Here is a 25,156-nt window from a genome sequence, read left to right on the forward strand (position 1 = left end):
CCAGAATTTTTTGAAACTGCCTCGTTACATTGAGTTCACCATCCTTCTTGTACCTTGTCCTTGTACCAACAGTTTCTTGAATTGAAATGATGTAAGATGTAATACGTAGTATTTCTAGCAATGTCTGTAGTGATTTTTATTTTTTAATTCTCCATTCTCCATGGGCATCTACACGAAATAAATGAAGTACCTATTAGCTGACATTTGATTTTCTTTTTTGAATTTTATTTTGTTTTAATTTTATTATTCGTTTTAATGTTTTTTCGTACGTTAAATACAATTATAAATAAATTCCAGTAATTTAAATCGAATTGATTTTATCGATTTTGTCTGTCATTGAATCGATTCCCCTCAAAAATCGATAAGCACACCTCTATGTCATTTTGACAAATTGCATTCATCGATCCTGAAGAGTAGGAAGTGCTTAGAGATGTGATTTTCCGAAAATTAAATAATAATAATTGTGACAGTTTATTTTGAAGTTCAGTCAAAATTAATTATTATGACATTTCAGACAATAAAGCTTAGACTACATTGTTTTTTTTAAATGCCATATAATTTGCTGCCCGAAATTCCGTGCTCCCCACTGTACGATCCAAGCTGCGCCAAACGTTTCCAAAAGCTTTGTTCTATACAACTGCTTTTATCTCTTCTTTTGTTGACTGTATCGTATCAAATTGATATTTTCAAATCACTTATGTCAATTTGCCAACTGAATGTTGTTTCAGTTGTGCCAACTCGTTTTCGTTTTCAGATGCCACGTACGATCCTAGGGACATTTACTGTTTGACCAACATACATCAAGAGGTGGTGGATCTTGAATTTTATCATAAGATTGTTTTGTACATCCCCAACTTCTCATCGAGAACTATAAACGTGTGTTTGTTTTTTTTTTTTTCTCTAAACTAATTAGTACGAAGCAATCTACGACGTACACATTTTGACTCATCGACCAGTCAAAAACCTAGTGGTGGAGGTGTCAAATGAACGAACCCAAGTATATTATTATTTATTCACAATTTTCATTAAAAAATGGGCTGTAAGCGATGTTAATATAATTAACACTAATGCAAATTTTCACTGATGGATAAATACATAAATATTTAATAACATAATTACGAAAAAGATATAAATTTATTTATACATACTGGAACGTACTCCAAAAATGCTGCTGCTAGTCGTCTTAGTCTAGAGATAAATAATTATTCACCTAAGTATGTGTATAACAAGATAATACTTCATTTTCAATTTATTAACAGATTGCACAGCATCATTTTTGAAATGTTTCAACAGATTAGTATGTATCAACAGATATTTCTAGAATTATAGATTTTCTTTTCCTTCAATATACCTATAGTTATTTACAGATGCTGGATATAAAACTTGGACTTGTTTAATTCAATATGTAATAAAACAGACGAAGAACAGCATCTCGGAAATGTCTGTGAATACAAATGGCCTTTTTTTGTTTTCATCGAATAATTCATTTATTTATTTTTGTTTTTATTTCATTTTTTTTTTTTTTGTTGTTGTTGTCGCCTGCAAAGCCACACGAACAGACATAGAGACACACCCGCATTCGCACTGTCGGCGCGATTAACGATTCGCCCCTCGATTACTTAAACTAAGCTACTTATCTTCTACAGAGTAAGATGAATACGAGACCCGCATTTTGTTCAATTGGCAGAGATATTACAATTAATCGTAATATGATGATAAAACAGGCGAACGGAACCCGAACGCGGAACAGAAACGACGGTTCCACCGGTTGAGATTATTTATTTATTTATTCGGTTTTTTCTTTATTTTTTTTGTCATCAACGACAATACTTGATGTTATGTGATAACGAACAGAACTAGTGCACCCCCTGACGGAGTCGTGAGTGTGGACCGGCGCACCCTGGCGGGCGTCCCGAGGGGTGTTGTGTTTTCTCCCGTTTTTGGCCATGTGGTTAACTGAAAAACACAATTCACGAACGAACACTACTAAAAATAGAGATTACTGTATTTCTCCGCGTAGACTTTGGTTAATAGTATAAGGCATCATTTTTAATAAACTAAGCGGGCAAACGCCCTACCGAGTGGTTTTCAACGCTAGTAGAAATCTACGGTATATTTTTTAAGTACGGTAGGTAGGTTCGAAACTGAAGAGAAACAGTTCAGAGAGCACTGAAACCATAACACTTAACACACAGCATGTGCTCATATCACAGAAATAATGTTATAACTAATTACATGAAAAAACAACGGAAACATTCAAATAACTCTTATTGATGTAACAAGTATGTTTCGTAAATTTAGTGTTTAAAGCACTTTAGGGAAGAATTATAATTATTTATCAGAATAAAATGGTTGGTATAAATTACATTTATGTAAATTTCAGAACTACCAATCATTATTATTACTTATGTACATGTATACGAAACTCTAACTCGCACATCACTATGCAGATTGGTTGCCGAGGATCGGTGAACGGTGAGGACCGCGACTTGGTCTGACGGAGAAATTTGAAAAATCGAAAAAACCTTCCCTTTCGTTTTCGGTCATGTTTCGTTCTGCTTTTGGTCACCTTCGATGACGTCACATTCTGCACACTCCGAAAATCGTTCTCGCCCGAGGATCGACCTGGCAGGAATTCTAAAACACAACTGAATTGAAAGAAATTCGTTTTGAATTTAACCGAGCCAGAGAGAATTGGTCACCAAACAATTTTTTAGTTTTCGTGCAGTATTCTTTCGCAAAATGTGCATTTCGATAAAATGACATTCTGTTTTTAGTTCTCTGGTGGTCCAAAAATATTAGAATACAACTTAACAAGGTTTTTTAAATTAAAAATGAATCGTTTCTGTTAAATGCGATTTTGGTTTGAATTTATTTTATCAAGAAAGGGGTTCATAATAGTTACTCTTATCGTAAAAAATACTTTCTTGACGTTTTCTAGTTTCATTTAAAAAATTTCTTTTCAGACCGATTTTTGGTAAAAAGTCGAACTAACGAGAATTTTAAAATTGCTAAAAACAATTTTTGATTTTGACGAATTTCTTTCTCGAAATGTCCCTTTCGATTAATTCACGTCAGTCACTTTCGAATAAATATAATTCTGCTTTTGCTTCGATTTATAAAGAATAGACTAAAGAACGTCAAATTGTTGGCAAAAAAATGCTTTCTTGTTAAAAAACATGAATTTCCTATGGAAAATAAAACATTTATTTATCCAAGACTCCTCCATCTGAATAAATCGCATTCTAAAAATAAATGTTTCGATTAAATTCCATTCTGCTTTTAGCTCCGTTTGGCAATGGCGCAGTTACAAATGTCAAATTCTACACGTACGAAAATTATTTTGGTTTAATGAAACTATTTAGTATGAACTCAAAAGTATAATTTGAATTTAACAATTTCTAAAGAAAGCATCATTTTGGTTTTGATTAATTTTTTAGGTATCTCGTTCTGCATTTGGTGTAACATGACGGCTTCCGAAATGTCAAATTTGGTCACGAGTTTTTCAAATTCTCCAGCATTGTAATTCCGCTTTTAGCTCAATTTTGGAATGTGAAAAACAGTTTTCGAATTTTCTGTTTTTGATTTGTTACTAACGACGATTTATAAATGTCAAATTATGGATAAAAATTTCAAATTGGACAGCATTTTGAAAATGTGGTTTTTCTACAAATGACTTTTCTGCTTTTAGTACAGATGAAACGTGGCGAATGACGTTTCAAATTTTGTATTGGAAAAAATGTGATAAATTTTGAATTTTCTTTTTAGGATGATTTTCCAAATTTCTCTAACGAACCTGACCTCACCTTCACGAATCCTTGGCACCGCTTAATACAAAGGGCGATAAGTTTAAAAATTGGTATTGGCAGTAGTTACAAAATTCAATAAAGAGTTCCGTGATGACAATCTTCACCACTGCGGAATGACACCAACACAACATCAACATGTTATTCAATTCCTCAAAGGCCAGAGATTTATTGTGAATAACAGTTATGTCAACAGCGTTTTGTTAAATCAGTGATCGTCCGGTTCGTCGTTCGTCAGTTGATTTGTATGGATCGCAGCACTATTCGTTATGCCTAGATTTATATATTATGCAACTCAGTTACTGAGCGTTCTCCGTGTGTTAGCACCAGTCGTCGTCGTCAGAGTCCGAATGACGGGACCGGGTCGGTTTCGGTTTGTAACCGTTAGGCACCGGACTGGGTAGCATTCGGCCGCCGCGGCCCAGAGCTACCGCCTGTTCGAAACTGAGCGGGGCTTGGTTGCTGTCTCGGGCGGAGGCGACGCCGCCGCCGCTCGAAGGCATTATCTCCCGGAGGGGCTCGCGCTCGCGGTGGTGGTAGTTGTGGGGGATGGCGTGCGGCGTGGCGTGGGCCGAGTGAGACTGCATCTGCTGGAAAATCCCACAAGAACATTTCATCCGGGCGCGCGTCTAGTCGCGGCCGCCCCGCACCCGAAAGAGAATAAATCTTGTCCGAACCTAACCTCACTTGTTCGTGCACCGCAACAAAATACGCGCATTTTTCGACGCAGCCTTCACCAAAAATAACCCAAATTGTTCTACTTACGAATGATGCGATAAAACACGAACAAAATTGCACTTTTCATCGATTTCAAGCAGATTTTTGAAATGACGGGCACGGAAATCTTAAAGTCAGCACTGCCAACCGCAAAAAAATATAACTCACTCCCTTTCATTTTTACCTTTGCGTACTGTTTGACCTGTGATGATTTAAGTATTTTTTTTTCTAATAAACTAATTTGGTTACGATTTCAATTTAAATGATCTCACGATATAAAAACGAGTGGAGTGAGTGTCTTACTTTCGGTACGATTGGCAACACTGCCGAAATTTTTGGTTGATATTTGTAAAAGTGATTAAAACCGTGAACGTAATTTATATTTATTAACGTGATAAGTGAAACATTAAAAATGAACGGTTCATCGTAAACGTTACAAGTGAGAAATCCGTCTGGTGGTAAGTGAGGTTATGTTCATGATTGAATTTTTTCTTTGACAAAATGAATTCTCTGGCGAGTTTCAATTATGTTGGTGTTCGGTGTGCGCGTCCTTGAAGTTTTTAGGGTGTCGGACGCCCCACTAGACACTTTCGTAGGTCTACTCACGTGTGTGGGAGAAGCGTTGAGTTTGGGGAAATTGATGGGCCCCGGGCGCAGCTGTAGCGTGGAGGGCTTGGAGGGCGTCGGTGGCAGCCTCCTGCCCTGGCCGCGTCGCCCCCCTAGCATCGGGTGGCTGTGCTGGACGCTGGCCTGGTGGGCCGCCGACTGTTGCATCGGAATACCTACCACAGCACCGGCTGTGAAACCGTCTACTCTTTTAGTTGCTACGTCCGTCGACACTCAGACTTACCGATAATGGGAGGACCTTGGTGATGGGGGATGGGGTGAGTGGGACTAGGCGAGCGCGACCGTTGGCACAGACTGGTGGTGCCGTAGACGCGGCGAGACGACCGCAAAGGACCGTAACCGGAGTTGTGTCTGGTCCCCGTCGGGGACGGCGAACGCGCGGGGCTCGTCGACGCCGACCAAGAACCTGGACGCGACGGATGTAACAAGCTACTATCACCGATTTGTGGTTTACCTCTGACGAATCTCCTGTGGGAGTGCGCCCTGTGCTGCTCGTGCTTCACGATCTCCACCACGTTGGACACCGTGTCCGAGAAGCCGATGTCGTGGTGGAGGTACTTTCGCCGAGGAGAGGGACTTCTCTGCAGCGACGGCGAGTTGCCCCGTCTGCAACACCTCGCTGAGTGGGCGGTTTACGGCGGAAACTGACTTACCGAAGGCTGGGGGATCGGCGATGGGACGAATTGGCGAAACTAGAAGGGTGCAGATGTTGGTCTCCCAAGCTGTCGCAAGATTGCCTCCGCGAACCCATGCCTTCTTGAAGCTCCATCACCTGGACATCAAACGCACACATCATCACGAGACCTTCGACGGGTCGACAATCGGAAAACAAATTTTAATGGAAAATTCAAAACTGTAACAGTCCCATTCATACCAGGTCCTGTCCCAACAGTAAACAGTAAGAGGCATGCATAGGTAAAACATGCAGAAAGTGGTAGACACTCAAAAATCTTCTCGACAGACAAGTCTGTGAAACAAGTCGTTTTGTTTTGCTTGCTTGAAATTTAAAAGACACACAGTTGCAAGTGCAATAATCGTACAATGGAGAAATTTCACCGAAGTTGTTCCTTGACTTGGAGAAAAAATATTTAGGTAAATCGTGATCAGTCTAGATACGTCGATCCTGTCTGATAATCTGCAAAAATTCCTTCAACTGACACAAGAATATGATAATGTCACAAACTTTCGGCTTTTTGTGAACGAGCATAAGTATTTAAGATTCTTCGAATAAAGCAGTTTAACAATAGAAACTTTTTTTTCCTTTAGTTTCGCCAGCAACACAACCAACTTTTGCCTTTGGAATGATGTACACGTTCCTAGTACAGGGATTTCATAAATGATAAATGATTCATGCGTCAGGTATGCTGTGACTCCATTTTTAAAATGGAGACACATCTGACACGAAATAGCTATTTATGCACCAAGGGCGTTACAACGATGATTACGCCCGGAGAACGATGAATCCAGCTCGAGGGCTTTAGCCCGAGAGATGGATATCGTTCGATGGGCGTAATCATTCGGTGACGCCGTGGTGCATACAAGATTTTATTTTTCACTATGTGTTCTTTAAAAAAAAAAATTGGCATCTTTGCAATTATGAATTGATGAGGGCGTTATGAATTCATTACGCCCGCTTATTCTTATTACGCCCGCTTATTCTTATTACGCCCTGTTTTATTCCCCGGTTGTTATGGACATGTTTACGTATTTCGTATCCTAGGAGTTATCATGCAATTATACTAAAGTGAAAAATAAAATTCATGAAAACCCCGTCTTATAAAAAAAATATTAAAAAAAAACATTACTGTTAGTGTCATCATGTCGAAATCTTTCAATGTTGGCCAACCTGCAACCCTTTCAAATTTTTGCATTTAAAAAAACGCCATATTACGGCGTGATCAAGAATGACTGAATCTGTTGGTAACAATGAAAATTTGAGTGATTTTGGTACTACTGTAATCTAAACGCATTTCCAGTTGTCAGCTTTGACAGTGTTACAGGCAAATTTGAAATTTACCGTCAAAGGTTCATTTTTGTAATAGCATAAACAACCTAATTTTTTTAATGTCGTGTCAAGCTAAAACATCCGGTCAGTGCCAATTACCAGACAAAAAAACACCAATATTTTTCAATTGTTTCATTGCCAACAGACTCAGTCATTGTTGACCACGCTGTATTTAGTACTGCAACTTTGAAACATTAAAATTCTAAATATTAGTTTTTCGATTAAATCTCGTTCTGCTTTTAATCTACTTCAATAACGTAAAGTGTCAAATTGAGTATATAAGAGATTTACTTTGGGTTATTATGACTTAATCCAATAAGAATTCTTAGTTAAACATCGTCTGAATTTAAAAAGTTTCTGAGGAAAAACAATTTTTCGGCCTCTTCATTCGCGACATGATGGTTTCTGTTAAATCTCATTCTGCTTTTGGGCGAATTTAGAAAAAGTTCAGAAATGTCAAATGTATCATTTCTGTTACAAAGTTATTCAAGAAAAGATCACAATAGACACTACAAAGCATTTTAAGTGACAAACTTTAGGAAAAATTAATGAATACCGTTTTGGTTTTGACGAACTTCACGATAAAATTGTTTTATTCACACAATCTGGGTTGAAAATGTTCTCAAGAAAGCGGTTTTGGTCTTGTTTACTTTTTTGGAAATGCCTTTTTCGGTTAAATATCGTTTTCTACTTTTGATTTAGTTTAAAGAGACGAATTTAGAAACGTCAGACAATACAGAATAAATTTCTTTTTCCCTGAAAACTTCTATACTTAATTCATTATAAATGAAAAATGAAAGCTGATGTTAGTTTGGCAACCCTGGCTAAAGACCCGCATCTAGTGTTTTGTTATGTTTGCAAACCATGTTGTCCAGTCTGACAATACGGTATAACAATTAATTTGTATTTTCCGTGGAATTTATCAACAATAAACAAATTTTGAGCAAAAGCGTATCATTTCAAGGTTAGACGCGGGGACCAGTTGCTCGAACTCGTGTCATTACTGTCATTTGTCAACGGCTAGTAACACTTCTGGTGAGAAAGCTAAATGTGCATTCACACTTCCATTGCCTCCTAGATGCACATTAATAATGTATAGCTTATTAAAGCTTATTAAAAAAAGGAATTCTCCATCAAATTCTACGGACAAGAAATTCACGTTAGGTTAAATGTAACATGAAGACTTCCAAAACACAATTTGAATATAAAATACAATTAAATCTCATTCTATACTCAATTTCATATAAATGTGCATCTAAGCAAGCCATGAAAATCTGATTTTCTGTTGGTAGTAAAGCTAAAGCTAGTGACTTTGACTTTCAAAGTTGCTTGCTCTGCGCGAACCCGATTTGACTAATTTTTCAGTTTTTGTCCATTTTAACATTGCTGATTTCAAAAGCAATGTTACGTCTTTTTACTGATTAAATTAAAGTAATTCTTATTTGTTTTTGTCTTTGTATTTTTACCAAGTAAAGATTTATTGGACATGACCTTCATAAATGTGACTTTTGTAATGTAACTAAATTAAAGGTGCTTTTACAAATGCACAGCTCACTTGATGAACATTTATATGAATTCAATTATATTTTTAGTTGAATTAGGTAACAATTTGAAAGACGTCACTGTGCACAGAAGAATAGTTATTTACATTACAAATGCGGTAGGCTACATTTTACAGCGCGAAGTTTTTAGATTGAAACACGACCGCGCAGCGGGAGTGTTTAAAAAAAACCGAGCGATGTAAAATACCTACTGCATTAGTAATGTATTAATCTTTTTGGCGGACAATTCGTTTTCTCAAATTTGAAATTTGTTGTAACCAATAATTTTGCAAAACCTGTCAAAGACTGACATTTGATTAATAAAATACCAGAAAGTTACCTATTATACCGATAACTGATATGCTTACGATTTATGCCACAAGATGGCGGCATCAGAATTCACAATTTTTCAGAAGAAAACATTTAAATTATGTTCATTTTCGAAAAGTGAACGGATCAATGGTAGCCGTACCTTGTCTTAGTATAAATGGACTTTATTTATGATAAGCTAACAGTTTTTTTGGAGGTCCTTGTAAGCTTAAAATTTTCGTGGTATTTTACACACTCCGTGCGGTAAAATGACAGATAGTTTGATTAGTGTGTAAAAATCAAGATACCGTAGCTGTTCAAAATGTGTGACCATGTCAATTAGAGTTGAGGAGGCCAAAAAGTGTTTTTACATTACCTGTCTAACTTATGTAAGAGGTATTTTTGTTCTATTTGTAATTTAGTAAAAAAAAATGTAATTTGTATATTTCTGTATTTTCATTTTCGTGAAGTTCTTCCAAATTCGAGTCTTATCGTTCACACAGTTCTATTTTTCGTTTAGCCCAAACATAATAATTGAGAGAAATTAATTTGCGTAAGCAAAGTGGTGAAATTAAGAAACATCAATCAAAGTCAATTATTTTTAATTTGTTCAAGATATTGTAGTTTAAGAAGACTACTGTTGAGAAGGAACAGTTTAAAAAAAGTTGGTTGTGAAACACACAAGCTAAAAATGGACGTATTCTCGTGAACGTCATCTCGCACTTTTCAGTTAAACCAGAAATAACAATAGTTTGTATTTTTCAAATGAAATTTTGTATATTATTATGTACATTTACGACATGATAAAAATAGCCTAACGCCATCTCGCGGCTGGTTTACTGACACTACCAAGCAGTACTACTTGAGAAACTAGTTTCATCTACTTTAAATAACTAACAGAAAAGAAAGAGGAAAAGAAAAGAAACTAGAAACGCTAGAACGCTAACAACGGTCAAGAAAAACATATTTTTGTAGAAATACGTCCGACGAGAAAATGGCGTCAGCAGAAATTTGAAACATGTCCGAAATTCCCCGACCTCGATCATGCAAGACGTATTTTTAATGTTTGTAACGGGTCTATCTAGTACTCTGTAGTTGTCGTAGTGACTAAGAATCTAAAAAATACCTTCTAATCTTGTGTCTAACTTACAACAATAACATCATTATCTCTGCAGCTGTAACGAACATCCAACAATTACCTATGACTGCTGACTTTCATTACTAATAATTTAAACCTAAACATGTTTGACCTAAGACTAATTTACCGCCAAATCTCTCATTTTCACCTTTTTGTTCCTGGAACAGAAAGAGAACGTTACAATTTCGTCAAAGTGTCATCGTGTCGAAACTTCACCTCATGGATCGATTTCTCTTCGTGTTCCTTCGTGCTAACGTGGCCAAGGAGCTTTCTTCGTGGGCGTGCGAATCTTGGGCCTCTTGGCCCCCCATCAGCGGGGCGCCCTCTAAGCTCATCGAACCTGTTCGACTCCCGCCCAAGTGACCGGCCATATCCAACAGGCAGTCAAAAAACGACGCTTTCTGTCATTCAACAAACTTTAGCTTTAACCAGTTCTACTCTAACAGACCGCAGAGTTTCCTCTCATTATTATTATTTTTTAAATCAATTTCTTCACTCTTTGTTATCACCAAAAAATCAATAAGCAACGAACGCTACTGTACTAGTGCTAGTTAAAAAGTTCGCTAGTCGTTTATGGTTATACGAAATGTGGCCAAAAGAGACGTCGGTACGACGTGTATCAAAACACACTAGCAAAGACATGCAGGAACTCGAATAATACAAAAATACTCTCAACTCTACCTTATCTCTCTCTCTAATTATGGTACAAGAATTACTCAAAGCAATACGAAATCTACCGATACTTCGTAAGAAGCGAATATCAAGTGAGCGACCACCGACTCAACCGGATTTGGCTACATTGAAATGACGTTGAGTCGGTGGTGAGTCGATAGCGATATATGTATACTTACTGGTTGCGATTTTTTACTTTTGTATGAACAAGTGAACGTCAAAATCGTTCTCTCGACTCTATTTTCGGTAATAAAAATGAAACAATCAGAAATAGAAATATTGTGGAAACATGCCAACATGAAAACTTGATAAATCTCGTAGAATGTTAGTGAAAAATAGTTAAAACATGCAGAAATATGTTACCTACGGATATAGACAAAATACAGACAGTTATTAAAACTTGCAGAACAGATAAATGCACTCTCAAGTATATAGAACGCAACCAAAGTGCAGTAAACAGGCACATTATGCTAACGAGAATATAATATATAGAAAAATATATGTATATACCAAATTACTACTACAGGACTGTACTATGAATGAGAATTTGTATATTGTACAAATCTAAGAAAAATATAGAAAATGAAAAAGGGATAATTATTATACTACCGCGTGATTTGCTGAGGGACTATTTCCAAAACCCTGAAATAAATATACAACAGTTATAGGGTTACTACTTCTCATCTAACTTGTAGTTTTTCTTATTCACAATCGACGGAGGGTTTTGCGCAACTACGGGTGAGGGCGAGCAGCAAGTTGGCGATTTTGTAAATTTCAGACGAATAATCAAGATTCCGAGTGTGAAGCTTCAAGGTCGCGCGGCGGCCATTTGTCCGGAAGGCATCGAACTTATCAAATATAAATTCTAGGTTGGCACCGAATCTGATACATTCGCGTGACGAAAATATTTCATTCGGTTTTTATTTACTCTCACTCTGTAGTGCAATTTATTTTTATGTTTAGTTAATTTGGAGGGAAAAAATCCACGCTGAACTGAATCTGAAGTTTAGTTGGTCCGATTTGTTTTTACTTCGAGGATTCTAAAATTTTGTTTAAAATGATTTCTGCCGCCATCTTGCCAACATGGCCGACGATTCCATCTGAACCTTGCAAAATCTCCGTGCCGCGATCCTCCCTCGTGTGTCATTGAGCAACCCCGCCCTCTGGCTGACATCGGCTGAACAATTCGTGTTAATTTCTCATTTATAATACAAAAATGAAAATGTATTATAAAGAAAATCGGGGAGACTCTACTATGTTCTGTGTGGTTATGGGGTCCATTTACTACAACAATCAGTGTGCCTACTATTTCTCATTTTAACACATACTAAACACCTAAACTATGATTTCCACATTCTAAAGAAAATTTCCAGAAACATAAGACTCGCTACTGTCCTTCGACACAATTGCGTTGGACAAAGGGTAGTGGAGGGAACCCCCTAATCAAATGCACCTATCTTTCGAAAACAATCTCCAACATTCGTTGGTTCTTTGCGAACGTACTCTTCGATTGCGGAGAATGCGATATTTCTGTCTGAACTTGTCTACAATTTTGATTTTGACCGTTTTCACGGGTGCACTCGAAGACGCACCCCGATCGTTGGCCACAGATATCGACCGGTCAGTATTATTGATAAAGACATTCGCCTAACGCGGAATCGCACTTACCGGGATTCCGGTCGGTTCCACTTGACCGAACCTGGTGCACCTCCAGCTCTCGAGGATCAAGAGGCCGGCGTACAGCTTGCCGACTGTCAACTTTCCGTTGTTTAGGTGGTCGGTCGGGGGGACCAGCAGGTCCACCATGTTCTTGGCCTGCAGCGGCCAAATGTTTTTGATTGTCTCCTTGAGCTCGTCGTCGGCTTGATCCATCTCCTCGGCTGAAACAGCGTTATGGGTCTGTCACAATAGTGTTAATGTTAGTGGTAATGTTATAATGTTAGTGGAGATGGCAATGGTGATGTTAGTAGTCCAGTGTTCACAATAATGTTAACGGAATGTTACTCTTACAGCTGTCAACGTGGTGTGAACTGTCACTGTGCCTGCGCGTGCGTGAAATTCTCGATGGTGATTGGTAGATGTTAACGAAGATGTTAAAGAACCAGACATTTTCTGGATCTCTTAACATCGTTTCTAACATTAACATCACCATCACCATTATTGTGAACGGTTGAACGTTTCACCAATGTTCTGAAGATTAACATTCTGGCTAACACTAACATTGACATTACCATTAACACTATTGTGACAGATACATTAAAGGCTCACCGATGTTTGTTTAGTAACTTGACTTTTGTTAGGTTTACTGTTTAGGGATGTAAGTTAAGTTGGCAACACTACAGCTGCCATTATGGAAGCGCTTGCTTTACCTTAATAAATTATACTAATTATTTTTTTGTTATACGAGTAATTAGTACCGAACCAATAAAATAATCACTGACCTACCCTGGTAGGTACTCTCAACGTCATAAAACCAAAAGCGCGCCAAGTTTAAAATTCACGAACTCGCCCTCAAGGTCGTCTACCTAAAGCGCGCCAAATTCAAAACCGGCCATTTTGTTCACGCACCTGATCTCATCTTGATGTTGAGATTTTCCCGGATCAGGGCGAACAGCGTCGTCGTGAAGTTGACCTTGCCCTCGTCATCGACGGGCATGTTCATCCTGATCAGTTTCTTGTAGGCGAGACGGTTGGGACACTTGTTACCGAAGCCCAGAGGCGGGTCCATGTTCTTCAGCATGTCGTACATCTCCACGTAGTGTATTTTCCCGCTGAAATTGTCCCGATTGAATTATTCGGAAAGTTAGTGTGGCAAGTCTGGATTACGTAGCGTTCGGGTCGTACTCGGCCCAAATCCGGACGAACTCGTCCAGGTGATGGGCCCCCAGGATGGAAGAGTCACGGGTTAAGTAGTCGAAGTTGTCCATGATGACGGCGACGAACAGATTCAACATCTAAAGGGAGAGACAGGAGTAAATCGTGAAGGTTTTTTTTTATGGGGGACTCACCAAGAACGAACAGAAGAAAATGAACGAAACGAAGTAAGCATAGGCGATATTTGAACCGCAACTGTTGGCCGGTTTCTTCGCTTCCGGGTCGCAAGGTTGTCCTTTGATACAAGAGAGCATTATGTTAGGCCAAGCCTCCCCTGTCGCACACCTGTCGAAACAAAAATGTTTGAGGGGTTGTTGGGAGGTGTCTTTTTGGAAAAGTACCTAAACAGCAGCATGAGTCCTTGGATGAATGTCCGAAAGTTGTTGTGGCGAGTGATGGACTCGCTAGGGACTTCTGCAATGTTTCCAAACACCTGAAAACAAAAACTTGGTTTCAGGCACGAGGCGAAGCCGAGTACTTGATTATTTTGCTATGTCTACAAGGGAAATTCATAGTAGCGACTAAATGTAATTAATTACCTGCATTCCGATAATAGCGTAGATGAAAAACAGCATGGCGATGAGAAGACAGACGTAGGGAAGAGCTTTGAAACTTTGAACGAACGTCCACAGCAGAATACGTATTGTATAACCTTGACGCAAAAGCTTGATCAGACGGGCCGCCCTGAACAGCCTCAAGAATCCGACATTGATAAAGTTTTCCTGAAAAACACCACGATCCCGTCAGTCGGACGAGTCCACAAGTCGAGACGATGATGATCGCGCCAAATCTCATTCGCACTCTATTCGAACTACATTAACGCTACTTCGGGCACTGGAACTACACTAAACTTTTATTCTAGTCGCGTTCAATCTACGATGTCATGTATAGGGAATGTAATATGTAGTTTGTTAGTGTATTCTATGTCGTGTGACTGCTCATACTTACCAAGCAGAAAACTATACTCTTCTTATACAAAACTAATGAAAACAGAAACTACATTTTACTAAACCTCCGGTACTGTCATGCATGCATTTTTAGACCGCATGCCAGCCGTTCCAAAGATGATATGTTGATTCTTATTCAGAGATTTTAATAAGTTAAGAGCTTGAAGCGCAATTACTTCGGAGTTGATTCTGCACAGGGCGAGAAAAAACGCAACTCCCACAACTTTCGAAATAACGATTCACGATCTCGGAGAATTTTTTGCAACGAAAAAATACACTCGTCAATTCATTTTTTGTACGTTATTTGTCAAGTTGTGGCGAGTTTTTGGTACTTCTTTCTGACCCCCTGTATGGGATTTTATTACAAACAGCTTATTAAAATCTTCAAATGTATACCTGTATCCACTTAACGATGCTATCAAAGGTACCTAATTTTGCTCCAGGTTTTCGAGACTACAAAAAGGAATAGGTTAAAGCAAAATCTAACAGTGAATTTACATCTAAGACATTATTTTTAAAACTAACCTTCGTTATAGAACAAGGATTTGTTGGCAAAAGAGCAAGAATCAGAACTGTTTGAAAAACATACACAATACACTGGTCGCCACAAATTAGAACACCTGACAAATATTTTTTTTAATTTATTCGTGCTGTTTTGCCCCAAAATAACAAGTGTCACTAGAAGCACCAGTTCGTGTTTAACAATTTTACAAATACCTATTTCGAATCTAAGCCTAATTCATAATTTATTAATCTGTCTAAACACTTATCTATAGGTCATCTGATCACTTAAAAAAATATAGAAATCGTATTACGAATAAAAACGTACCCTCTCTTTCGATATTTTCGCTGCCCTTTCCTTGAAGTGAACAAAACACAATTTAGTAAAGTGTGATTAGAAAACGGACATATTGTGCAATAACATTCAATGCGGTAGTGCTGTGGAAACAAAAATATCTTATCCATCTGTACCTTTGTCGACGAATCGAGGAAAAATACTGTGTTATCTGTGTAGTGGTAATATTTGTTTGTAAAGTATGTACAATATTTATTTTGTCCGGAAATCTTTCAAAAACAACTTACTCCGAATTCGACGACCATGGCGTCGACGATGCTCCCGATCACGGTGATGAAATCGAAGGTGTTCCACGGGTCCTTGAAGAAGTTCTGTCGGAACAAAATTTTATTAGGAAGTGACCGCAACTATGTCGGCTGAAGGTGTGCCAGCAAAATTATTGATCGATTTGCTGGGACACTGGTGAGTTCAGAACAGACCGGCCGCATATGGGTTTTTGTAATTGTGGTAATTGTCAAATTGTACTGTTGCTAAATGTTGTCGCAGATAAATTCAAATCTTGCAGAAGAGAGTCGTAAAATATACAAAAAAAAATACTGACGAAATAGAAGTGGAGAGAAAATTTGTGCGGATCTGATTTTGAATTTATTGGTGACAACATGAAGCAAATAAAAAAATAACAAGCAAATTTAGATCTATCAAATTACGTTTCCTACATCATTTCGGTAAGGGTGGGGGACGTGGGTTGTCTAAGATTCTACATTGTAAATCCCAAGTGAGCTTATTGATTACCACTGGAAATTTGAAATCTATTAATCAAAATAAATTTGTATCTATGGGAGAGGGAGAATATTTGGGGATTGTGGATGCGACGTCCTCCGTCGTAGATTTTGCAGGTCCAGATGCAAAATCCAAGACGTAGGTGTTTCGACAAGGTGGAAAAAATAATTGTGTGCTCTATGTCATTCTGGAAGGTTGTCTAGCAGTAAAATCTAGAATACAAAAAAAAAACCAAATTGAACAAGGGGGTGAAGGACCAGGACTGATTACTGTATGAACCATGCGTCTATCCGAAGCAAAATACGAATGAAAAACTGCTTTCTCGTCTATGGGAAACAGTGCCTAGAAAAATTCTGCTTGCTCTAACTACTCTTGCCCAAAACTATGCTATCTATGTATTAAAAAAAAAGGTGCAACACGACGTAATATGAAATATCTACGAAAACTACTCGATACAATATGGAGGTCGGTGGAATACCTAAAAAGTGTAATAAAATGTTGGCAAAAATGGTGATTGTCAACGTTACCTTGATGCCGAAAGCGATGAGCTTGAGAACGGTCTCACAAAGGAAGAGGAAGGTAAATAGAATATTCATTGCTGCCAGGATGTCGGACAACAAGGGCGGTGACTCGTGGTACTACAACAACTTACATAATGTAGCAACTACTCTACAAGCGAGACGCCTACCTGTCTCGCAGGTCAAAAAGTCGGCAGGGCCAGTGTTTTACGTATTAGGTACTATTTTGTCCGCATCTTCTACAAAACAATTTTATGATCGAGATTCGCTCGCTCTTCCAAATCTTCGTTCTTGTGGTGTAGTGTGTATCTCAGTGTGACCATCATGCATTGCAGCTACCCAACAGCCGTGCAGACATACAGCAAGCACAGTGAACGTGTAGCAGAAAGGGGAGGATGGAAGGGGAGTCGGTTTGATCTCTGTCGCGACTCAAATAAACAAAGAGAAAGGGAGGTGTCCTGCTTCGGACAGGTTTTAGTCTACGCTTCTTACCCGAACGCCGAAGGCAAGGATCTTGAGGATGCACTCCACTGTGAACATGCCCGTAAAGCCCCAGTTGAGGTACTTAAGCGTTTTGGTGTAGATATCGCTTTGCTTGTCAAACTGTCAAAACACACACAACACGTGGCCAGACTTTCCAATACACTTTTCTACAGCTATTTTTCTTATCTAATTTCAGGTGGTCCGGGAAGTTTTACCTGACGATTGCCAGTTCTCGCTTCAAGAATCGAGACTCGCGGTAAAACTTCCCAATTCACCGTTATCGCTAATCGAGGGAATTTCTGCTAGAGGTGGGTTCGTTTGTAACATTCGAAAAATCGATTTTCGATGTCGGTATAACAGATCTCTGTATTCTACGGTTTTGACAAAAATCCAATTTGCATCTTTTCGAACGGATTTCAAAGTGATTCGTTCAGATCAATCAAATTTTGGAATTTGTTCCGTCAAACAACAATCTCAAATTTTTACTAACAAAATCGTTTCCCGATAAACAGGTGCATGTACAGTGGGGAGCACGGAATTTCGCACGCCAATTTGTACGTCATTAAAAAAAACTATCTAGTCTAAGCTTTATTGTCATTATAATCAATAATGAGGTGGGATACGCATGATATATGTGATCATGACTGATGTTTCACCTAAACTGTCACGAAACTGCCGCCAGTAGGTATCTCATTTTAATAAAATTAAGTCAGTGAAATGTCCAATGTGTGCGAAATTCCGTGCTCGCCACTGTACTGTACAGTGAGGATCAAACATTCCACATAATTTCAAATGTCAAAATAGATGTGTATTTTGAGAGGCAAGTTTTCAAACAGGAGTTTTTTTGACATTTCTTATCAGAGAAAATTATTCTTTTTCAAGTTTAAATATAAAAAGCAAAGACAAACAAACATTTCCAGAGTGGATTTTTTAAAAAGATAATAATTCTTTCCCGGCGCATCCGCCATTTTTGCCATTCAACTGTTTTTTTTTCGCTTCTTGATCTTTATTTTGATTTGGCTCTTTTTCACTCTATATTTTTCCATTTTTTTTTCTGTTTTGTGTATTTTTTTACTGTGGAACTTTTGAGTCTCACTGTGTGTGAAAACATAGACATCGAACACAACGTCAAATATTTACAAACTCAGTCGGACACATCGACGATGATTGGGTGATCAACACTTCACCAAAAATAACACAAGATGTAATAATAATCGTTCGGAATGAATGAATTGATTAATTAGAAGAGAGAGAGTGTTATTTTCGGTGGGTTCTCCTCCGACTAAACGACACATCGATAACATAACACACGAATGGGATAGGTTCAGTTGTGGATAATACTCTATGAGAGAACTACAAGGATTCGTGTTGTACAAGTGCACTGCAGCCAGAGCAATGCAAGACAATCCTTGAATTTGTCTTAGTCTAGGATCCCAAATACATTCACAATGGTGCCATCTGAATCTTTGTCGCTTGGGTTTCAACAGTTACACACAAATCATGCTTAGGTGTTATGCAATGTTTCCAAAAGAGTATCTCAGACATGATGATCATGAGAACACAACTTGCAAAAAGTTCCATCATCTAACGTTTACAAAAAAAAAAACTTTAAGCAAGTCTGAGCGATTTCTAACGATTGTTCGTTTAGAGATTATCCATAACATGACTTACTTCGAAGCAAACAGCAGTCACAGAGCATGCCAGAATGTATTCAGCACGACACTAAGAAAGTTACTCTTTACACTATAGTATAGCCAATTGTTCGAGAAACATCGATCTAGATGTACGCTAACTGTCAGTACGGTTAGTCTAATTTCGGTCTAGTTTCGCATCAGAACTTATCTAACACATCGATTTTACTTAGTAGCGTGTTCTGTTGTCATGTAAGCGATTTGAAAATGAAGACTTTATGAGACACAATGCGTTTGCTCATCCAGTATGCATTTAAATGTGTGCAGATTGCATAAAATTTGGTGTGTTGTTGTTGTCTTTTGCTAAACCTACACTGCCGACTTTTGTTACAGGTCTGGACGTTTGCTCGGAAAATATCGACCGATTTTTACTCATTTTCGAGAATCAATCTCGTTTAGCTCCGATCTTTGTGAAAATTTGCAAATGACAAGTTGTTGCATGCGCAACTCACGGATCCGCAGAGAATCTTGAGAGAGGATTCATTTTATTACAGAAAAAAATTAAATTGTGATTCGAACATAACCTCACTTTCGCGGCAACAACAAACAAATTTCTTCTCACCTTGAATTTTGAAATTCGCTATTTATATTTAAATGTTTCGATGTCACAGTTTCTTAATAATCTGGCCCAAATTAACAAATCAATCATGATTTAGATTCATTTTAAACAATATTAATAAATACCGGATGATTTCAAATGATTGTGACTTTTTTTCTTAAGTTGGGAACATTTTTTATAAATTATTTTGGCAAACTTGATACCTTAATCAACACATTGGCGTACGTACGTCATTTTGACATTTTATGTAGTAATAAATTGTGTCAAATAGGCGAGGACGCCTATGTTTATGTCAACTATCACATTAAAAAGCAGAATAACCAACAATAATATTACCAATCTGTGAAAAAATGTCACAATCATTTAAAATCATCCGGTAATTCAAACTTTTAATCAATGTCACCAACCGTGAAGATATAGCACAATTTTAAATTATTTTATTGTTTTCAACTGTCTTAAATTCTCATTTTTCTCCTTTGTAAACTGCCTCTTAACTGCCCTAAAGCAAAATGAGGAGATAACGAACCGTTGCCCTAGACAACACATTCAACGTTACATTTCTGACAGGTCTTGAAAACTTGGTCAAAACTGTCAAAAGCAAATGCGAAACCATTTTAAAAAGATTTGGAAGCTTCAGGGACGTCGTTTCAAACCATAAAATTTTGTATGCAACTCGTTTCTGGGTAAATTGGGCTTTTCTAATTGCCCTCGAGGCCTTAAAGCCTTTCAGAAACATGATTCGAAAACATTAAAATTAGTTCATAAGTTTATTTTGCTTTTAGAATTTGATTTTATACCTACTTATTTGCTGCATTTTAAAAAAGTTTTCGTTCTTTTCCTTTATTCTAAAATTTTGAGTTGTAAAAACGGAAATTGACAGATAACACAGGCCTGCAAAACAAAACTTTTTAATCGATGTTTTGATTTTGATAACTGATTTTGTATAACACTGGAGCCCTGATTACAAAAATACAATTCATTTTTTTGTATCACGTCAGGTTTTTTCACAATTAACAAAAAAAATTAAGCAATTTATTTAGGAAAATAAGATGTTTATAATAATTCTTGGTTAATAATCTAACTAATTTTTTTATTCCTTATGAGAATGGCATCTTTAACGCTTTGTGAGGAAACTTCTTTTAATTGATTGCCTGCTGTATATTTTTTTTGGGTACATCGCGCTGTAACATCCAGCAAAAGTCTACCATGATTGATACGCTCCATCTTCCTTGATATCACCTCTCCATTTGTTTTATATCTTGGTCAAGACGTTCCCCTTGTTCCTCGCTGACAGCACCAAGATTTTTAGGAAAAAGATTTAAGTGCGAAAAGAGGAAATTCACTTTCAAACTCATTTTACATCCCAAGATGTGAAAATTTTTAAACATGATTCTTACAATATTTTCGTAGTCTTCATCTTTGTGATTTCCAAGCAATTTTTCTATGACGTTCTTAAATGCCGTCCAGGCATTCCTTTCAACAACATTCATAGAATTTTGAAAATCATTACCTTTGTACAAAGATCTTATTTGAGTTCCTAACCTCTTTTCATTTGGCATTGGAGAGATCTGGTAACTTTGTACATTAATACTTGAAACATTGTCCATTTTTATCAAGAGGCTTTACAAATTGCTTCATCAAACAAAGTTTGATATGCATTGGTGGTACCTAATACTACTTTTTTAGGATACAACTAAATTATTTTTTATTATTGCTTCCCGGTACAAGTCTAGTTCTTAAAGGCCACTTCTTTTGAGTCCAATGCTTGTCTCGTGCCCGGCAGTCCCACTCGCAAATAAAACAAGGAAATTTCGAATATCCATATTGTTGTCCGATATTACAATATCGAAATTTTGAAATAATTCATTCATTCTAGGTGAACATTTCAATTTTAAGAAAAAACGATTTGTGAAAAAATTAGACGTGATAGCGCAAAACCAAAATCATTTTCGTAATCAGGGGGTCGAAATTGTTCAAAAACTGTCAATTTTATGCAAACATCGAAATCAGTGCAGGCTTGTGTAATCTAACAAATACAGTCTGACGCATTTTTCACCAAACAGTGTTGCCGGTTGTATTTCCAACGTAGAATGCAGTGTTGGTGGAAATTTAGAATTGAGACAGACTTTATTAAGCAAATTTTGCAAATGTAAACAAATAAGAGAGCCAATGTTGCCAATTGTTATTTCATTATTACACTGCGCCGCAAAATTAGCGCATACTGTGTAAAAACTTTAAAAAAGCCTGTAAATTTAAATTTTAAATGATGCATTATGAAAAGTGGTTTTCTAATGAGTATCGGATATAAACTTTAAGATAATGCGAATGAACATTTTTGGTTTCCAAATGGCAGTGAAAAATTTTCTAAAAAGAAATACGATTAATTTTCTAAATTATGCGTTAATTTTGCGGCGCAGTGTATTTCGTTATTCAACACAATTATTGAAAATGTTTTAAATTAAATAGTTAACAATGAATCCTTCGGAAATTTACTTTGGAGGAAGCGAGCTAGTCTCATATTTTGACATAACCTCACATACGTAGAACCTACGACAAGAACATAACCCCACTTTTGAACAAGGAAATAGAAGACAAATTGCTCACATTGTAATGATTACATTATGTTATTTTTGTACTTCCATTTGAAAATTAAAACATGTTCCTTATTCGTTAATAGTTTGGGTCGAATAATAGTATATTAAAGAACGAGTTTTATGAGGGTTGATTTGGCGCACGAGTTCCAGGTGTAGAAAACGACCCGTAGGGGAGTTTTGTATGGAACGAGTGCGCCAATGCCCTTATAAAACAAGTTTTTTATGTTATTTTTTAGAATTTGCACCCTTGTTTTAATTTTTAAATAAAAAAATTAAATTTTCAAATTCTAGGAAATTTTGTATTAATTGCAAATTCAAGGTAACGGATGCAACTACATCTGCAACATATGTTAAAAAGTAGAGTTTGAACATTAATATTGGAAGTTTTTTGGTGTAAATGACAATAATACACTGAAATATTGATAAAAATTTTCTTAGAGATCTATTAAACTACGAGTGCTTTAAGAGATAGTCATAAACGACTCCAAATTGAATACAACAATAGACCTATTAGAGACGCAGATTCTAAAAACAGATTTTTCGTGTCAATGTCAAGAAAGATTGTTTGAATTTTCCATTAAAGTAAATTATTTTAGGATTCTAAAGTTGATTCAAGTTGCAAAAAAACACTTTACATTTGCACTTTTATGCCATTAGTCATTTGAAATTACTTTAAAACTGTACTTATATGGAAAATATTCAGCCCAAACTATGATTTTCTGGTTCCTTTGTACCTTTATTTGGTTCAAAAATTTGAGAAAAACGCTGTTGCAAATGACAAGTGGTTTTTTGCAACTTCAGTCAACTATACAGGCTGTCTCAGCTAAGACTTTCGAGCCTAATAACTCAGTTATTTTCCAGCGGATTTTTGTGAAATTTAAAATGCAGATATTTTAGACGGTGAAGAATAAAATCCCATTAATGCAATCACCCAAGTCTTAAAAACGTAATTTTTACATGCCTTTTTAAAATGTTGAATCAATTAAGATTTACATAAAAAATTGATCGTCAATAAAAATGCTGTAAGGAAAAACTCGTCCTTGAAAGACGTCTGGTTTGCAAGAAAAAAGCAAAAAACCGTGTTAAACGTGGCTGCAAATGCAAAAACGTAGACGCGTATGAAACAAACGCGCAATTTTGCAGAATTTTGGTCATCCCTTTTCGCAGAAGCGCAGATGACATATTTGACGTTTATCTTGCTAACCTTACAAACACTTACAAAGTTAAAAACAACATTTGGACGTAATTTATTATACTGGATGCTTTAATTCTTCCATAAAGGACTAAAACACGATCGGGATATTTTAGCAAGGGAATTTAGTTCACGTACGCTTCCTGTGTCTTCAAATTGACATAAATTGACGACTCTCCTAACCTTATATTTTATAAAGCCTACATTTGGATAGTGTTCCACGAGAAAACCAACTGCGTCATTGAAGTTCTTATGACACTCTCCATAGGCAATTTTTTTTCCTTTTTCAACAATATTGAAATTTCTGCCGCTGTAGTCTATATTTAGAGTATTTTCAATAATTTTCACAATTTGACGTTTCTAATAAAGCGCGCCCAATTTTGACAGACTGTAAAGAGTGTACAAAATGTTGCTTGGAAATTAATCACCAATTGTTTCAAAAGGTAACTGCTCAAATACCTTCAAATTTTACATTAAATTTTTAACGACAACATTTAATCTTTTCGTTGAATCAGACAAGTGATTTACTTAATTGTTTGTGTAGACCCCTATTTTTTAATGTTTAACAATCCAATAATAATTGTGCATAATTTTTGATAAAGGAAACATGTGTTAAAATTACATTTTTTAACTTGAGGTAATTTTATTATTACTAATTGAACCTGCACGGTCTAAAATATCTGCATTTTAAATTTCATAAAAATCCGTTGGCAAATAATCGAGATATTAGGCTCGAAAGTCTTAGCTGAGACACCCTGTATATTTGACAAATGTATAAGGAAATTACAATATTACGGTTTTTACGAGAGTTTTCAAGAAACGATTAGGTAATAATTATTGAATTCATTAAAAGAAAAACTAGGGATTTATTGTTTTACGGTTGCCAATACTTTTTTGGGTGATTGTCATTTCAAAAATGTGTTCCTAATTTATTAAAAAATGTAAGTTTCGTTTGTGTTTTGCTGGGCGGTTTATATCGGACAAATTTCCTTTTTTCGTGGACTACGTTTAAAACATACCCTGACGAGTTCAGAGTAAGTGAGGTTAGATCAACAACCTCCATTATTTAATTTTTTCCATCAAAAAAATAGATAATCGGTCGCTTTTCTCTCGCAGATTCGTGCGCCGCATAAAATGTTCAAATTCTTTCAATACCCGTGTCAATATTTTCCGAGCCGACGCTCCGCCACGAATTCTTCCAGTTTGAAAGACACGGTGAGTCTGCATTGTTTGTAACGGTCGAAATACAAGAGATACATACCTTCATCATCAACAACAACGTATTAAATACAATCAGCATCATTATAAAGTACTCGAAAGGTGTGGATACCACGATCCGCCAGATCTTGTACTTGAAGCTGTTCCTCTTGTTCGGCATGTACCTCTCGAGGGGGCGCGCCTGTATAGTGAAGTCTATACAAGATTTCTGCAACAGAAGGATCATTCGTGCCCTCACACCACCACCCACTCACTTGATTTTTGTCGATTTCACCGCTCTGCAATTCCGCTTCACCCTGTTCTTGAAACGTGATGATGATCAAGGCTACGAATATATTTACAAAGAAGAATGGAAACACTACAAAATATACAATGTAGAAAATGGACATTTCTATTCGAAAATTTTGTATGGGGCCTTGATCCTCGTATGTGGCAGACATCGAATGTTGGAGAACCCTTGAAGGGAAAGATTTTCAATCGGGGTCGAGACCCACGCAACGGTACTCACTGAGGCCAACCCTCTCCGGTCTGAACGGCGAACAACGTCAACATGGCCATCGCTACGTCATCGTAATGGAAACTCTGCAGCTTCCACTCTCGTTTTTCTACTCGAGGCACATCATTGTCTTCATCGAAAATAAAATACTGACCCCTGGAAGCGAAAACCGTTGAAAATAAGAAGGCTAGGA

General features: G+C 37.0%; 1 protein-coding gene across 1 annotated transcript in view; it reads right to left on the bottom strand.

The window, feature by feature from the left end:
- Nucleotides 1-996: 996 nt before the first annotated feature.
- Nucleotides 997-25,156, bottom strand: part of cac (cacophony) — a 38,182-nt gene continuing 14,022 nt past the window's right edge. Inside the window, exons 16-35 of the mRNA XM_069055220.1 lie at nt 24,976-25,119; nt 24,722-24,923; nt 24,511-24,675; nt 16,740-16,850; nt 15,720-15,803; nt 15,466-15,495; nt 15,033-15,089; nt 14,229-14,411; nt 14,031-14,122; nt 13,824-13,974; nt 13,642-13,769; nt 13,384-13,586; nt 12,484-12,695; nt 10,360-10,544; nt 10,292-10,301; nt 5,804-5,922; nt 5,605-5,756; nt 5,374-5,556; nt 5,130-5,332; nt 997-4,396 (exon numbers count right to left, since the gene is read on the bottom strand). Coding sequence (XP_068911321.1) covers nt 4,127-4,396; nt 5,130-5,332; nt 5,374-5,556; nt 5,605-5,756; nt 5,804-5,922; nt 10,292-10,301; nt 10,360-10,544; nt 12,484-12,695; nt 13,384-13,586; nt 13,642-13,769; nt 13,824-13,974; nt 14,031-14,122; nt 14,229-14,411; nt 15,033-15,089; nt 15,466-15,495; nt 15,720-15,803; nt 16,740-16,850; nt 24,511-24,675; nt 24,722-24,923; nt 24,976-25,119 — 2,884 coding nt within the window. The 3' untranslated portion in view covers nt 997-4,126. The remainder of the gene's footprint in view (nt 4,397-5,129; nt 5,333-5,373; nt 5,557-5,604; nt 5,757-5,803; nt 5,923-10,291; nt 10,302-10,359; nt 10,545-12,483; nt 12,696-13,383; nt 13,587-13,641; nt 13,770-13,823; nt 13,975-14,030; nt 14,123-14,228; nt 14,412-15,032; nt 15,090-15,465; nt 15,496-15,719; nt 15,804-16,739; nt 16,851-24,510; nt 24,676-24,721; nt 24,924-24,975; nt 25,120-25,156) is intronic.

This window comes from Tenebrio molitor, chromosome 8 (assembly GCF_963966145.1).
Source record: "Tenebrio molitor chromosome 8, icTenMoli1.1, whole genome shotgun sequence".
In the NCBI taxonomy this organism is placed as follows: Eukaryota; Metazoa; Arthropoda; class Insecta; order Coleoptera; family Tenebrionidae; genus Tenebrio; species Tenebrio molitor.